This window comes from Suncus etruscus, chromosome 13 (assembly GCF_024139225.1).
Source record: "Suncus etruscus isolate mSunEtr1 chromosome 13, mSunEtr1.pri.cur, whole genome shotgun sequence".
NCBI classification, from domain to species: domain Eukaryota; kingdom Metazoa; phylum Chordata; class Mammalia; order Eulipotyphla; family Soricidae; genus Suncus; species Suncus etruscus.
This window is the reverse complement of record NC_064860.1, coordinates 32,019,052-32,034,097: the sequence shown is the minus strand read 5'-3', so window position 1 is coordinate 32,034,097 and position 15,046 is coordinate 32,019,052. Positions and strand designations below refer to the sequence as shown.

Here is a 15,046-nt window from a genome sequence, read left to right as displayed (position 1 = left end):
TCCCTGTGGAGCTCTGGTGAGGTTCCGTGGCTCTAGGTTTCTTCTGACAGTTTTCAAATTTGGCTCTTGGCAGAAAACCTCACAGGATCCCAAGGAAAAGCTAAGCAGACAGACCGGAAAACTTGCACAGTGAGGGATAAAGTGGCCGCATCCTGCTCTCTGTAGTGCTGGAACGGAATGAGGAGAGCCCAGCGGGGCGGCACATTTGTGTTCCATTTGGAATGCGCCTTCCTTGGCACCGGAAGAAAGGGTGACCCCAGATGGATACCATGTTTGGAATTGGAATCCAAGAGGTACTGGCAGTGAGAAAAAACAGAGCAGGCTCAAAGGCAGGCTGGCAGAGCACTTAACATACCTCCCAGAGGGCAAGATAAGACCTCAGGCAAGAGCTGGGTGAAAGGAAAGGGGAGTAGACAAAGAAAAAGCCAGCACAGAATTGACCACAACACTGCCTAGAGTGCTAGTGGGAGGGTCAGGGGTTCTCCTAAAGTAAGAAGATACCTCAAGGTAGGAAAATATGGGACTATTATTAGAAAAAAATACTAATAGTGAGAACTGGAAACCCCCCTGAAGACCTTTTTTAAGTCATGTTCCAAATACCACTAGACATTTATTTGATCCATTAAGCGATTCCTAAGCAAAACAGCTTTTAAAATTCCAAGCTGACACAGTTAACATACTGAGTTTAGAAAAATTTTATACAATGGTAATGCTTTGCTCTGGTCATTTTCCTACCCACCCCGAATATTTGCAAAGCATTACAAAATCTACCTATTAAGCATTTAATAAAATCTAAATTTGGTACATTTCACAAACATTATTTAACTATCACATCCCAACCTTCCAAAGAAATATTCTTCTCATCTGAAAGAGGCCCAGAGAAATAACAAACTCCCCCAGTAAGTGGAATAAGGATTTGAATTCAAGGCCATCGAACTCACCACTGTCTCTCAATTAATTGTAATTAACTAATTAGTAGATTAATTACTATTAATCACTATTCTAGTTACTAATTGCTTAATTAGCCAGGTTAATTGCTTAATTAACCTCTAGATGAGCCTGAGGACAACTCTGAATCACCAAGAAAAGAATCAATGTATGCAGACAGTAAACTGAGAAAAGTCCCATTGGCATTGTGGTATTAAAATACTTCTTTCCCTAACTTGCTACCATTTCTTTTTTCCTTTTACTTGCCCTGCAATGTGAGGGTGAGGATCTGAAAGGGGAGTAAAGAGCTACTTCAAGGCTACTTAAACATTCAATAAATAAGGGCTTTTTTGTTTTTAAAGTTTTTGGGCCACACACAGCATTAGTCCTGGGTTTCTTCTGGCTCTGAATACAGAACACTCCTGGCAAGCACTGGGTACTGAACCTGGATTGGCTGCGTACAAGGCAAATGCCCTATCTGTTGTGTTATCACTCCAACTCCTATAAGGGCTTTTATTAAATTGCTAATAACCTAACTGAAATTGGCAAGAAATTAAAAACATGAAAATATTTCTGAGTAGAAATTTTCAAAGGTCTTTTTATCTCTTTCTTGGTATTGAAGTTAGAGCCTCAACAAATATTTGTTTATTTTTGTTTGGTTTTGGCTTTGGGTCACACCCAGCGACACTCAGGGGTTACTCCTGGCTATGTGCTCAAAAATCGCCCCTGGCTTGGGGGACCATATGGGGCACCAGGGGATCTAACCACAGTCCATCCTAGGTTAGCGGGTGCAAAGAAAATGCCCTACCGCCTGTGCCACCATTCCAGCCCCTCAACAAATTTTATCTGTCTTAAACACTTACAGATTCCTCAGACTTTTCACTCTATCAAGGGAGACATACTTCAAAGAAACAATAACAATAGTTTGTAACAGTGACAGAGTAACATTAAGGAAAGGCAGCAGCCCAGAAAGTAAGTTGTCTTTGAGTGAGGGTGTAAGAGCAAATATCTGATTTGAGATGTACAGGCTGAATTCACTAAGTAGGTAGAGAGAGAAAAGCATTTTTGGGGATTTGTTTTTGTTTTGGAGTCACAAGGGCAATGCTCAGGGCTTACTCCTGTCTCTATGCTCAGGGATTACTTCTGGTGATGCTTACAGAACCATGTGGGATGCTAAGAGATCAGAGCCATGGTGGCTTAGTACAAGACAAACACCAAGGGGTCTCAAACTCGCGGCCCGCGGGCTGCAAACGGCCCTCCGTACAACATTTTGTGGTCCTGCCCTAAAGGAATCTTTTTTGTTTTGTTTTGTTTTAGTTGTTTGGGTCACACCCCTCAATGTTCAAGGCTTACTACTGACTTTGCACTCAAGGATCACCCCGACTTTGCCTCCTGCGGCCCCCAGGTAAATTGAGTTTGAGACCCCTCCTCGCTCCAGTCAAGAGACAAACATTTCTAGTGGTGAAAATCACAGAGATATAAAAATATATAGCAAGTGGAGAAAGCCAATTTGTTTTATTAGCAGTAAAAATCAAGTGAAATATCACTCCTAAAAAATGAGGAAGTCCATTAGTTAGGAACTAGAGACTGCTCAGAGAGAAAAGCACCCCAATCTTTCCAAGCCCCCTCAATGCAGTGATTTGGACACTCAGTGTCCCCTGAGCAGTAGTGTTTGGGGATTTCCATATGTAGCTTTGATGTCACCTGTCTCCCCCACCCGCTCACCCACTTCACCATGCAGCAGCCGCTTCTCCCTCCACCTGAGTCATGTACTCTTCAGCTGCCAGAAAGTCTGTTCCTGCCAGCTGTGAGGAAGAATCACAGGTACAGAAACAAGCCAGGCTCAGCCCAAGATAGAGTTTCAAAGCAGTTCATCTTTGTCAGGAAGCCTGCTGAATGGATTGGCCCTTCAGACCACTGACACAAGTGCCCAGCTGCCTCCTTGTAAATCCACATAAGTGTTTCTCTGAGCAGGCGACACTAACGTTATCAAGCTGCTATTTCAGGTCAAACCATGATAACTTTAAACAATTTTTTAAATTTAAATTTACCATTAGATTATACTACTGTAAAATGTCAGGAATATGGCTTTATATCTGTGTGATTTTTTTTTAAATAATGAAAGAAAGAGGCTCAGAGAAGTTAAGAAGTTAACAAAGGGGGCCAGAGTGATGGTGTGGCATTAAGGTGTTTGCCTGGCTGATCTAGGACAGACCGAGATTCAATCCCCTGGTGTCCCATATGGTCCCCCAAGCCAGCAGCGATTTCTGAGTGCATAGCCAGGAGAACCCTGACTGTCACTGGGTGTGGCCCAAAAACCAAATTTAAAAGAAGTTAACAAAGTTTACAGAGCTATTATATGAAAAGACTAGAGTTCAGATCATTGTTTATGATGCTCAGGGGAATGGCCTTTGGTTGTACTCTCCTGCTAGGGGGAGAGGAAGAGGAGTTACACCTAACAATGTTGATGGCTCTGGCTCGGTGCTGAGATCACTCCTGGTGGGGCTCAGGGGGTCATATGGGGTGCCAGAGGTTGAACCTAGGACAACCTCACCCACTGCACTATAACTCTAGCCCCTACCTAGCAGATGTTTGGGAAGTCATACGTGCTCATTTTAGAGAATTGAAGAATATGCATTACAACACTAAGTATTCAACTTCAAATATATATGCAATGTATATGTACTCACTAGATATAGCTCTTTTGAGATCAAGGTCCTAATCTTACTAACCCTTGTTAGTAAGGTGCAGTACCTTACTAATCTATCATGCAAATAATTGACAAAGGATATCATCAGTAAAGACTGAGCTAGTGTTTCTCATTTGAAGACAGGATGTATATACTCAACCCAGGGCATTTTGTGTAGGACTTGACTATGTTCTGAATGAAAAATGGAACCATGAAAATGCATTGTTTTAGATACCATGGTACAAGAAAGAATACAGAACTTGAACTTTAATGACCAAAGCTCTCATCACCAGTTAGCAGTTATTAAACCAGGGCAATTTTTTTAACCCATATTTACATGTGCAATAGAGATTATAGTTTTACTATTAGCCTAACATCATAACTGTGAGATGTATAAACATTCTGGAGGGAAGGTCTTTTGTCTTTTTTTTTGGCTACATCTAGTTGCGCTCAGGGATTACACCTACCTCTGCACTCAGAAATCACCCCTGGAAGGCTCAGGGGACCATATGGGATGGCAGGGATCAAATCTGAGTCAGTCCTGAGTTGGCTGTGTGCAAGGCAAATGCCCTACCAGCTATGCTATCGCTATGGCCCCCCTGAGAGGCAGGTCTAGCCGAAAGATGTGCTCCTTTTTTCATTAACTTTCAAGATAGAGTAAGAAAAGTAAGGAACATGGATGTTCTAACTGGAAAAATATGGAATGTACCTGAATTAAGTTTGAGAGGGGCTGGAGAAAGTTCAACATGCTATAAATTCAGATTTAATACCTGACACTATGAGAACATCCCAGCACTGCAAGGAATGACCCCCAAACACAAAGCCTGGAGTAGCCTGAGTTCTGCCAGCTGTGAGCCCCCCAAAATACAGTAAGTTGGAGCAGAAGTAGCAGAGGCTAAGCTCTTGCCTTGCATGTGGTTAACCCAAATTAGATACCTGGCCCCACAGTCCCCTGGTACCTCCAAGGACAGCCCTAAACATAAGCAGGCTAAACCCAGCACTGCTACGTTTCCCTACCTCCTCCCCTTTCCCCTTCACCACCCTAAAAAATTAAGAATTTTGAATGGCAAGAGTTTAGCAAAAGCTATCAGGCTTTGATCGCCAACTACAATGTTCTTTATTTTTTTTAATTATTGTGGTAACATCATTTATTATTACTACTACTAATAGTAATTTACTAATATCCCAAAGAACAAATTTCAAGACAAAACTAATAAACAATAATGATTTAAAATATTAAGACACAAGAAATCAAAAATCCAAAAACAAAACATGGTGCTGAATATAGGTCAAGAGGTTGAATATCTGCTCTGCATGAAGGAAGCCCAGGGAGATCACTGGTGCTACATGGTCTCCTGAGCACCACCTGAACAACCTTTGCCCTGTCCAAAGCACTGAGCCCAGAGAGCCCAAGAACTACCAGGTATGGCCCATATGTCCAAACCTTTCGATGAGACACTATCACCATTATACATACTCTGAACTAATAAAAGGTTATTTTCTTCTATGCACATAATTTTAAAAATTTCACTGGGTGAGACTATTATCTGCTTTGACTTATTAAAAATATCTAGAATATGCGAAAAGGCACAAAAACATAAGAAACATCTAGATTTGTCACACTATACCTCTTAAGAAAAAAAATGAATAATTCAAAAAGAAAAACACATGAACATTTTTTGACCAGGGACATTTCCCCTATTTTTTTAATAAATTATAAATACATCTTTCACATTTGTTAAAGTGCATCAAAGAACTCCCAGACTTATTCATTTTTCTTCATTCTTCAGCAATTAGTCAGTCAAAGAAGACCACCTACAAAAAAGAGATTTATTTTAGGAAGTTAGATTTCAAAAGATCATGCCAGATTTAAGGAGTTAATGGAATTAAGACCACTATAAATAAATGCCAAATACTAGTAACAAATTGCTACAAATTCTATTTTTGGGGGGGCCACACCCAGTGACACTCCTGGCTATGCACTCAGAAACCGCTCCTGGTTGGGGGGGGGGCCATATGGGATGCTGGAAGATTGAACCTCGGTCTTTTTTAAGTCAGCCATGTGTAAGGCAAACACCCTACCACTGCACCACTGCTCCAGCCCCTAAATTGCTACAAATTCTAAACAAAATTATTCAAAACATTTTACTCATGACATAGAAAAATACAAATTTCAAGTGTGTATCTTTTCCTAGAGACAACATTCAAATTGTTCAAGCTACAAAGTGTATGTGTATACATGTAAAACCTCCCCCCCCACATTCCCTTCACCAAAAGATAAAATGGTTTATTTTTACAGACATACAAGTGAAGGGACTTGTAACTCCCCTCCTGACTAATGCAAACTTGGCACTTCCTGTGGAAAGTTACTTATTCCCAAAGGCACAGTAAAGGTAAAGCTTTTTTGAATCCATTTGGAAAAATGAAAAGTGGCAAATGAAAGCTGAAGACTAAGTGATGCCAGTGGTCAAATCTGATTCAACTGAGTGCAAGGCAACCAAGTGCCTTACCGTACACTCTCCGGCCCCAAAGATCTAGCTGTAATTCTACAACTGTCATTCTACATCAACTTAAGTCTTTTTTGACTTTACTATTCTACATATTTCCCCTATGATAGTGGGGAACTGATGGAGTACTCAGAAACTTGGCTCCTGAAACTTTAAAAATGACATTTTTAATTCTGAGAAAGGCACTCTAAATATCAGGCTGTTCTTGGAACTACAAAGAACATTCAAAAATACAAAATTGAGGCATGTAGTCAACAGACCTCAAATGCAAATCTGCTCTCCTCGACACCCAAGATATAGGTATTTATTTGTTCAACTTTCTATTTTGTAGTTTCCAAAATCTATCCATACATAAATCATTTAATATCCCAAATGGCTTCAAAAACTGCTTGAAGTTATCGGGCATATGATATTATCATCGTATCTTTATAGATGAGAAAACAAAGTTCAGAAGTATCCATTTTCCTTCCCCAATGCCCCCACCCCATTCCTTCCTGTCCTTCCGCCTGCCTCTATATCACATTTTCTTTTTCCCTTTTAGGCAATGGCTTGCAAGACTGTTACTGAAAGTGTATAAGTAGTACCTTTTTCTTTTAAATACAAATTAAGTGCCTGAGCAGGAAGCAGAAGTCCAATAATTTAACTGTAGTTCTTACTATCTGGCCCTATAAACATATGCTCCTTATAGCTGTGTCAACTCTGAGGTCCAAAGGAAGTCTAAGACAAATTTTGATGCTCCTAAAAACCACGTTTTTTTCAAGGTAAGCTCAGTCCTAAACACCAACTTTACGTATGTGATTAGAAGGAAAAAATTCATTTAGATTTTGAATATAGAAACCATAAACATCTACTGAGATTTGGTATCTTTAAAAACAGTCAGTATACTTTTTTTAAGAGCGTAGCTCATTCCCAAATTTATCGTATAGAATGATTTACCCTGGGTTTCTTTAAAGACCTTCTAGTCTAAATTACTTAAGTATATCATATATAGAGTAGCTTTACTATATATCTGTGTGAGTACAGAGAGGCAAAATATTATGTCTCTTTTAGTAAAATTAAAACTCCAGAAAGGACTGAGGTTTTCATAAATGTTGAATGTAGCTACACTAAACATGCTAACCTATTTGGAAAACTAAAAGCCTCAAGGTTTTCAGCCTAGAGGCCGCAGTGGTAGCACAGCGGTAGGGTATTTGCCTTGCGCACGGCTGACCCAGGATGAACACAGGTTCGATCCCCGCATCCCATATGGTCCCCCAAGCCAGAAGCAATTTATGAGCAGAGCCAGGAGTAACCCCTGAGCACTGCTGAGTGTGGGTCAAAAAACAAAAAACAAAAAAATTCAGCCTGGACAGCTTTCCACTACACAGTGAGACTTATCAGTCTAGGACAAGTCTCTTAGCATCCTTTTTTCTTTTTATAGCTCAACGAGAAAGACAGCACCTGTGAAATTCCAAAGAGACATGAAAGAGAAGCTAGAAAGAAGCCAGGTTCACTATTACTATTATATTAGTAATAGATAATGGTTTTGCACCATTAAAAGTGGAACTGGATAGTATAGTGGTTAAGAAATATACCTTGTGGGGCCAGAGCGAGAGCACAGTGGTAGGGTGTTTGCCTTGCAAGCAGCCATTCTGGGATGGACCCAGGTTCGATACCCGGTGTCCCATATGGTCCCCAAAGTCTGCCAGGAGCAATTTCTGAGTGCACAGTCAGGAGTAACCCCTGAGTACTGCTGGGTATGGCCAAAAAACCAATCAATCAATCAAAAAATAGTTAAAAGAAATAAAATAAAATATGGGGGCTAGAAAGATAGCACAGTGGTAAAGCGTTTGCCTTACATGTAGCCTATCCAGAATAGGCAGTTGTTTAAACCCTGTTATCCCATATGGTCCCCTTTGCCTGCCAGGAGCAATTTCTGAGCAGAGTCAGGAGTGACCCCTTAGCGTTGCCGGGTATGGCCCACCCCAAAAATAAATAAATTAAAGTAATGCTCTGGGGGTCATGTATACATGGATTCTCACAGGTCCCAGTATGTGCCCCTGAGCGTTGATCTATCTTCCTGGCCTTAATTTAATTTTTGTTACCTCCTCCACCCCCTTCATTGTTGCTGCTGTTATAACTTTTTGGGTTGCACATACACCTGGTTGTGTTGTTATAAGTTTCTTTGCCAAAACCCTTTCTAGAAAACTTAATCCTCTCTTTTCCGAACACAAGGAATGATTCTCAATTTATTAGTATCATTTAAGCTTTTCATTAGGGAGCAATGAAAATCAGTAATTTTGGAGCTGTAGAGGTAACATGGAGGTAAGGCGTTTGCCTTTCATGCAGGACAGTGGTTCGAATTGCGGCATCCCATATGGTCCCCTGTGCCTGCAAGAGGCAATTTCTGTGTGTAGAGCCAGGAGTAACCCCTGAGTGCTGCCGGATGTGACACACCCCCCCCCAAAAAAAAGAAATTCAGTAATTTTTTGTCATAGTTAACCATGTCAGATTAAATGGATGGCCTAATAACTCAGAATAATGTCAACAGTGACTACTAGATTTTTAAATATTTATCTTCTAATACACATACAAAAAGCCATAAGTTTCCGGTTACCTTTCCCCCATCTAAAAGTACCACTCACCGTTTTATATCTTAAATCCTAGGGCTCTCATGCATTCCTTGTGGGCCTCAATTAGATGTCCACAGTGTTCTTCTCCTTTCTCGATGATACTATGAAAATAAATATAATATTACCTAACGAAATAGTCACTAAGCACATTAGCAGTAAATAAACATACATGAGTGATAAATAATGAGGCAAAACTTGGCTCTAATAAAATGTAGCAAGCATGTAGGCTTTTAATTTAAAAAAAGTTTTTTACACCAAATGGCTGCTTTTATTGGATCTTGCTGTATTTTCCATACCTATGAAGATGTTTCAAAGAAAAGAAGTCTGAGGTGTTGGTAACTAAACATGTAGATCAAACAATATCCCATAAACAGTCCCATAAACAGTGTTACATGCCCTCTTCTTCCCCATCCTATTTTAAGGGGGCCACAGCCTGAAACTAGGGGACAAACATCAAAAAATTGTTAGCTAATTCCTGACTATAGATACAAAGCTGTAGTGGTCTAAAGCAAATGATGCACAGCCAGTAGGGGATTCAATCCCCAGCATCCTATATGGTCCCCTGAGCCTGTCAGAAGTGATTTCTGAAAACAGAGTCAGGAGTTACCCTTGACGCTGCTGGGTGTAGTACAAAAACCAAAAACAAACAAACAAACAAACAAAAAACAATTGATGTAAAAGAAATGTAAAGGGAGGGGGGAGCAATACAGTCAGTAGCATGTTTGGCTTTCGAAGTGGCTGGCTGGCCTGGGTTCCATCTTCAGCATCCAGGTGATCATCTGAGCCCCCTAGGCTTGATTACTAAGTGGAAAGCCGGAAATAACCCCTTAGCATTGCGGGATGTGGCCCAAACTCCCGCCACCTACCAAAAAGCTTTTAAGGGGTAAGTAGGTTCTTTTTCTAACAACACTGAAGGATTATTTGCCAAAGGAAATAACGGCCCAGAGAGGGTGCGCCTTATGAAGGTAACAGCCAGTAGTTCCTGGTGTGTACTGAATGCTGTAAATACTATGAGAGGTAATCCATGTTACTGATTATTAACATTAACCTTTAAAATAACACTGGACTAGTACACTCTAGTTCAATCACTTGTTACGGTCACAAAGTTCATGGGCCAGAATTCAAACTCTGAACTCAGGATCCCAGGCTCTTTCATACTAAATCATTGGAAGTTGCAATAAATCACTGTGACTGTGGAACCAATTCCCTAAAGAATTTTATTTCACAATATAAGCTGTATAAGATGAGAAGAAAACTTAAAAACAGATGGCAGGGAGCCGGAGCTACAGTATAATGCAAAGGGTTGGGCGTTTGCCTAGCACGCGGCAGACCCTGGGTCAATTCTTGGCATCCATATGATCACCCCCAGCATGAGTGCAGAGCCAAGAGTAATCCCTAAGAACGTCCGGATGTGGCCCCCAAACTAAACAAATCAAATAAAATGAAAGTGCCACCAAGTACTATTTTGAGCATTATTCAAAACTTGCAAAACCACCAGCGTAGGCCAGGAAGGTGGCAGATCTGCCACTTCCCTTGCATGGGTCAAATCCTGGCTTCAATCTCTGGCTAGGAAGGAGGGAAGGAGGGGGAGGGGGAAGAAGGGAGAGGGAGAGGGAGAGGCAGAGGAAGAGAGGGAGAGAGGGAGAGAGGGAGAGAGGGAGAGGGAGAGGGAGAGGGAGAGAGAGAAAGAGAGAGAGAGAGAGAGAGAGAGAGAGAGAGAGAGAGGTCACCTAGGACTAGTCCTAACTCTTTAGTCCTATAAAAAAAAATCTGGATATGGCTCTTTGCAACCCTCCTTAAAAGGAGAGTATATACAATGTATCATACGTATATGGATATAAATGATATATAAATAATACATATTTATGTATATAATATGTATAAAAATATACTGGATAGATATTGGATGAAATTGCCAAGAAATGCTCATTCTTTGGTGGTCTTTTCAAAATCTAGCCACGCTGCCCTCCCATGTGGTAGGTATCTCAATCTTTGGTCCAGATCTTCACTAACATCATGGGTTTAATGCACCGTTTCTACTCCATACTCCAGGCAGAAGTAAAAACAAAAAAAAAAGTAAATGCAAAAGCAAAAGCACAGGCAGAAGTCAAGAGTGCACTAGGCAGGGGCCGGCCAATGCGACCAGATCTTTCTTCCCTTCCCTTCCCTCCCCAAGGCCTCCATTGGTGTCCCAACTGCAGCCAGGCGGGCCCCAGGCAGGGCAGCAGCCCCGACCGGAAGTGGGAGCTCCGGGCCCGCCGCCACCCCCGCTGCGCACTGACCACGCATCGCGAGCCTTTTTGGTCTCGGGGCAGGCGCAGCAAGGCTTCAGCGGCTTCTTTTCCTGTGACTCAGTCTGGCCGGGGCTTGCGGCTGCCAGGCCCGGCATTTTTTGGCTCCCGAAGCAACAGGCGAAGAAGACACCTTGATCCCTCAACGCACGCGGACCGGAAGGCCGTCCGTCTCTTCCGCAGTTACGTGACCACGCTGCCGGAAGTCCCGCCTCTCCCAGGATCTGGGAGGAAAGGGCGGGAGGTCGGGCGAGGGGGCGTGTCCAAATAGAGCGCAAGCATTAAAAAAAAAAAAAAAGCTCCAGGCTAGCATGAATGGGAGCGCGCAGGCGCAGAAAGGCAGCATTGACTCCCTGTATGTAAATCTTGAGATATTGTTTCTAGCCACTAATTTTTTGGTATCTTCCTCCCAGGGTTACTATGAGTAGAGGTGTTGTTGCTATTTTTCTTTCCTCTAGTATAATAAAATAGTCCCAGTAGTTAATTGGCATTCTAAAAATAATAAATATAGCACTGGTGATGGGGGGGTGTCCTCTTATATGACTGAAACCCAACCACAATCATGTTCGTAACCAAGGTGTTTATAATAAAATATTATTAAATAAACAAATGTTCAAATAAACAAATAAAAGTATAAATAATTAAATACATGAGTTTATAAATAAAAAATAATAATAAATATAATTTCCCAGTCTTCAATCATTATTATATTGATACACAGATCATAGTTGACTCATTAAATGAACAACTTTATTTTCTCTCTTGGTGGAATATGGAAGAGAGTAACCAAGTTAGATGGTGTTTACATCAGATCTTATTGATGAATTAAAATGTGTCTGTGTAAAAAAAGAATAATATTGTGATATAATGTACTACAATCTGGGGACTTGAGGAGCAAAGTCATTGTGCATGGGTTCTGTTTTCTATTTCTTAATGTTCTTTGGCTGAAAGTTCAAAATTAAGGTGTCAGCAGGGGATTTCTTCTGAGAATTCTGTTTATGGGTGATTGTCTTCCCACTGTAACTTGACCTTGTCCCCTTTCTTTGCATCTTTGTTCTCATAATAAATAATAAAAATTTTAAAAAAAGAAAAAAGGAGGCATAGGTATACATGTAATAAAGAAGGAATTTGACTGAAAAAAAAAAAGAATATTGTGAGGAGAAGGAAAGAAATTGAGTAGAGGAGGAGAAAGACAAACATGAAATAGTGGGGGCCAAGGGCTAAGGGTGATCACGTGCATTGGTGGTGTTACTAAAAGACAAAACTAAATATAAATATCCAAGCTACAGGGCCCGGAGAGATAGCACAGCGGCATTTGCCTTGCAAGCAGCCGATCCAGGACCAAAGGTGGTTGGTTCGAATCCCGGTGTCCCATATGGTCCCCCGTGCCTGCCAGGAGCTATTTCTGAGCAGACAGCCAGGAGTAACCCCTGAGCACTGCCGGGTGTGACCCAAAAACCAAAAACCAAAAACCAAAAAAAAAAAAAAAATCCAAGCTACAGAGTCAACTACATTAAATATGTTCCAACATCTCTAGATATTGGATGAAATTGCCAAGAAATGCTCATTCTTTGGTCTTTTCAAAATCTAGCCAAAAACATGAGACCCAAATTTTAATATTTAAAAAAGAAAGAAAGAAAGAAAAGGAACTCATTAAGATGTGGACAGGGGTCTTTTGGAGATTTTTCAGTCCTATACTCCCACAAATGTCAAAAATTGAAGCCCAAGAAGGAAAAGTCTTGCCCAAGATATAAAAGAGAAATCTTTATTAAAAGCACTTTCCTTGAATGATAAGACTATGTTTGTCCTAATTCATGCAGAATTTGACAAAAAGCTGGAAGTGAATAGCGGGAGAGGGTGGCTTACTGAAAGTGCACTTGCGTGATTCAAAAATAAAAGAGAGAGGGGAGAGGGGAATAGAAAGAGGAGTAGCAAAGACAATGGAACAATCCAATTCACAAGCGGTTAAAATAAACAACCTCTACCACACTAAGATTCCTGTGGATGCTTTAAAGATGTACACAGGAAAGATCAAATAAAATTCCAAAAAGCTGTGTCTCTAGGCTTTAGAGCACATACCTCATGCATGAAGCTGTGCGCTCAATCCCAAGTACTACCAGTAAATAAAAGCATGATAAATAGCCAGGAATATAGAAATGCATGTTTGACAATAATTGAAAAATAAAATGTCAGTATGAGGTTTTCCATAGGATTTCAGGAATAAAGTTAACAAATTGGTAATGGTTTTGAAATGATTTTCAATTCATGGCCAAAAGTTCCTTAAGTCTAGAATACTTAAGGAACTTATAGGAAATAATAAAGAACAGCAACCCCAATAGAAAAAAAAGAGAGAAATATTATAAATAATATTTAGAAGCAAATATATTTCATTGGTATGCTTTGTTGTTTCTTTTTTTGGAGGGGTCACACTTGATTGTGGTCAGGGGTCACTCCTGGGAGCTGGAGAGAGGGCATGGGGAGGAACACTATATGGGTTGTTGGGGATCAACACTGGTAGATGACATACAAGGCAAATGATCTACTATACTATTGCTCTGGTTTAGATGCAAATATATTTCAACCCTTTTTTCCTTTGTTTCCCTAATTAAAAAAAGAGAGCATAGAATTGAGAAAATTCAAAGGCAACAATTGTGAGTTGTCCTAAGTGGTACTAATTAGAGAAGTAAAAAATAAAACAGTGATGTAACACTATACATCTGTACATGTTTTTCATAGACCTTCTATGATCATGGGTTGGTATTTCCCATCCCAGATTTTGGCTAATAAACATTAGAAAAGCATATCTTGAGGATACAGGAATACCTCATTCTGGTGTTGAGAATTTAACTGGTCTTGTCATTTTAGAAAGCAGTTAGACAGTATCCAGTTAATTTAAAAATACTTGCACATCTCATGATTTAGCAATTTAATTTCTACATTCTTTTTGTTTGTTTCTGGACCAGAACTGGCATTGCTCAGGGGTCACTCCTGGCTCAGGACTCAGAAATCACTCCTGGCAGGCTCGAGGACCATATGGGATACCAGGGATGGAACCTGGACCAATTGCATGCAAGGCAAACGCTCTACCAGTTGTGCTATTGCTCCGGCCCCTACATCCATATTCTAAAGATCATCCAAACAAGGGAATACGTAGGGAGATAATTGTCACAGGACAGTTATGTAATAAATTTTAGGGAATGGGGTAAATCCCAATAGTTATCACTGGGGAGGTGAAGAGGGAAAAACAGAGTACTGGCACAAGCTAGAAATTAACTAATAGTGTTAAATTTAAAAACATCATCAAATAAATAAATAAAAACATCATCAGGGGTTCTGGAATTATAATACAGCAGGCAGGGCACTTGCCTCACACACAGCTCACCCATTTTTGATTCCCCAGGATTACCTATACTTATTTGAGCCCTATATGGAGTGATCCCTGAGCACAGAGCCAGGAGTAAGCATGTGGGCCCCCCACCCAAACAAACAAACAAAATAACCAAGGACCCAAGAGACAGTGCAACAGGCTAAGTGCATACTCTTAGCACAGAACCCTTAGACAGAGCCAGGAGTCTTCCAGAGCATCCACTGGATGTGGCCTACCTCCACCAAAACAACAGCAGGGACCAGAGTTACAGTGGGTAAGACCCTTGTCTTGTACTCAGCCAATCAGTTTCAATTTCTAGCATCCCATATGGTCCCTGAGCACCACCAGGAATAATTCTTGAGTACAAAGCTAGGAGTAACCCCTGAGGATAGCCATGTGTGGCAAACACACAAACAAACAAATGAGGGCAAATCGTCACTGATACATAGAAAAAAAAAAGTTTAAGCTGATGGTTGCCAGAAAGAAAAAACCAGCACAGAGAGTTCTGGGTAGCTGCTTGGCCCACATCCATACCCCAACTCCACCCACGAATATAATTCTACTTAGGTACAGCTTGAAGAGATGAGTTATTCTAAATACAGGAAAAATTACTTTAGTCATTTTTATGAATATATATATATATATTTGTTTGT

At 40.6% G+C, this 15,046-nt stretch overlaps 1 protein-coding gene across 1 annotated transcript; it reads right to left on the bottom strand.

Moving 5' to 3' along the window:
• Nucleotides 1-8,744: 8,744 nt before the first annotated feature.
• On the bottom strand, nt 8,745-11,221 carry LOC126026240 (cytochrome c oxidase copper chaperone). Its single transcript, XM_049785943.1, has 2 exons — nt 11,018-11,221; nt 8,745-8,836 (listed from the first exon to the last, which is right to left on the bottom strand). The coding sequence occupies exons 1-2, from the start codon at nt 11,122-11,124 to the stop codon at nt 8,752-8,754; spliced, it is 192 nt and encodes a 63-aa protein (XP_049641900.1). The 5' UTR covers nt 11,125-11,221; the 3' UTR covers nt 8,745-8,751.
• Between the last annotated feature and the right edge of the window lie 3,825 nt (nt 11,222-15,046).

Excerpts from the sequence above, each read along its gene's own strand:
- LOC126026240 (XM_049785943.1), bottom strand. The coding sequence starts at position 11,124 with ATGCCGGGCCTGGCAGCCGCAAGCCCCGGCCAGACTGAGTCACAGGAA. Across the intron at positions 8,837-11,017 it reads AAAAAGGCTCGCGATGCGTG|TATCATCGAGAAAGGAGAAG; the intron begins GTCAGTGCGCAG and ends TTATTTTCATAG.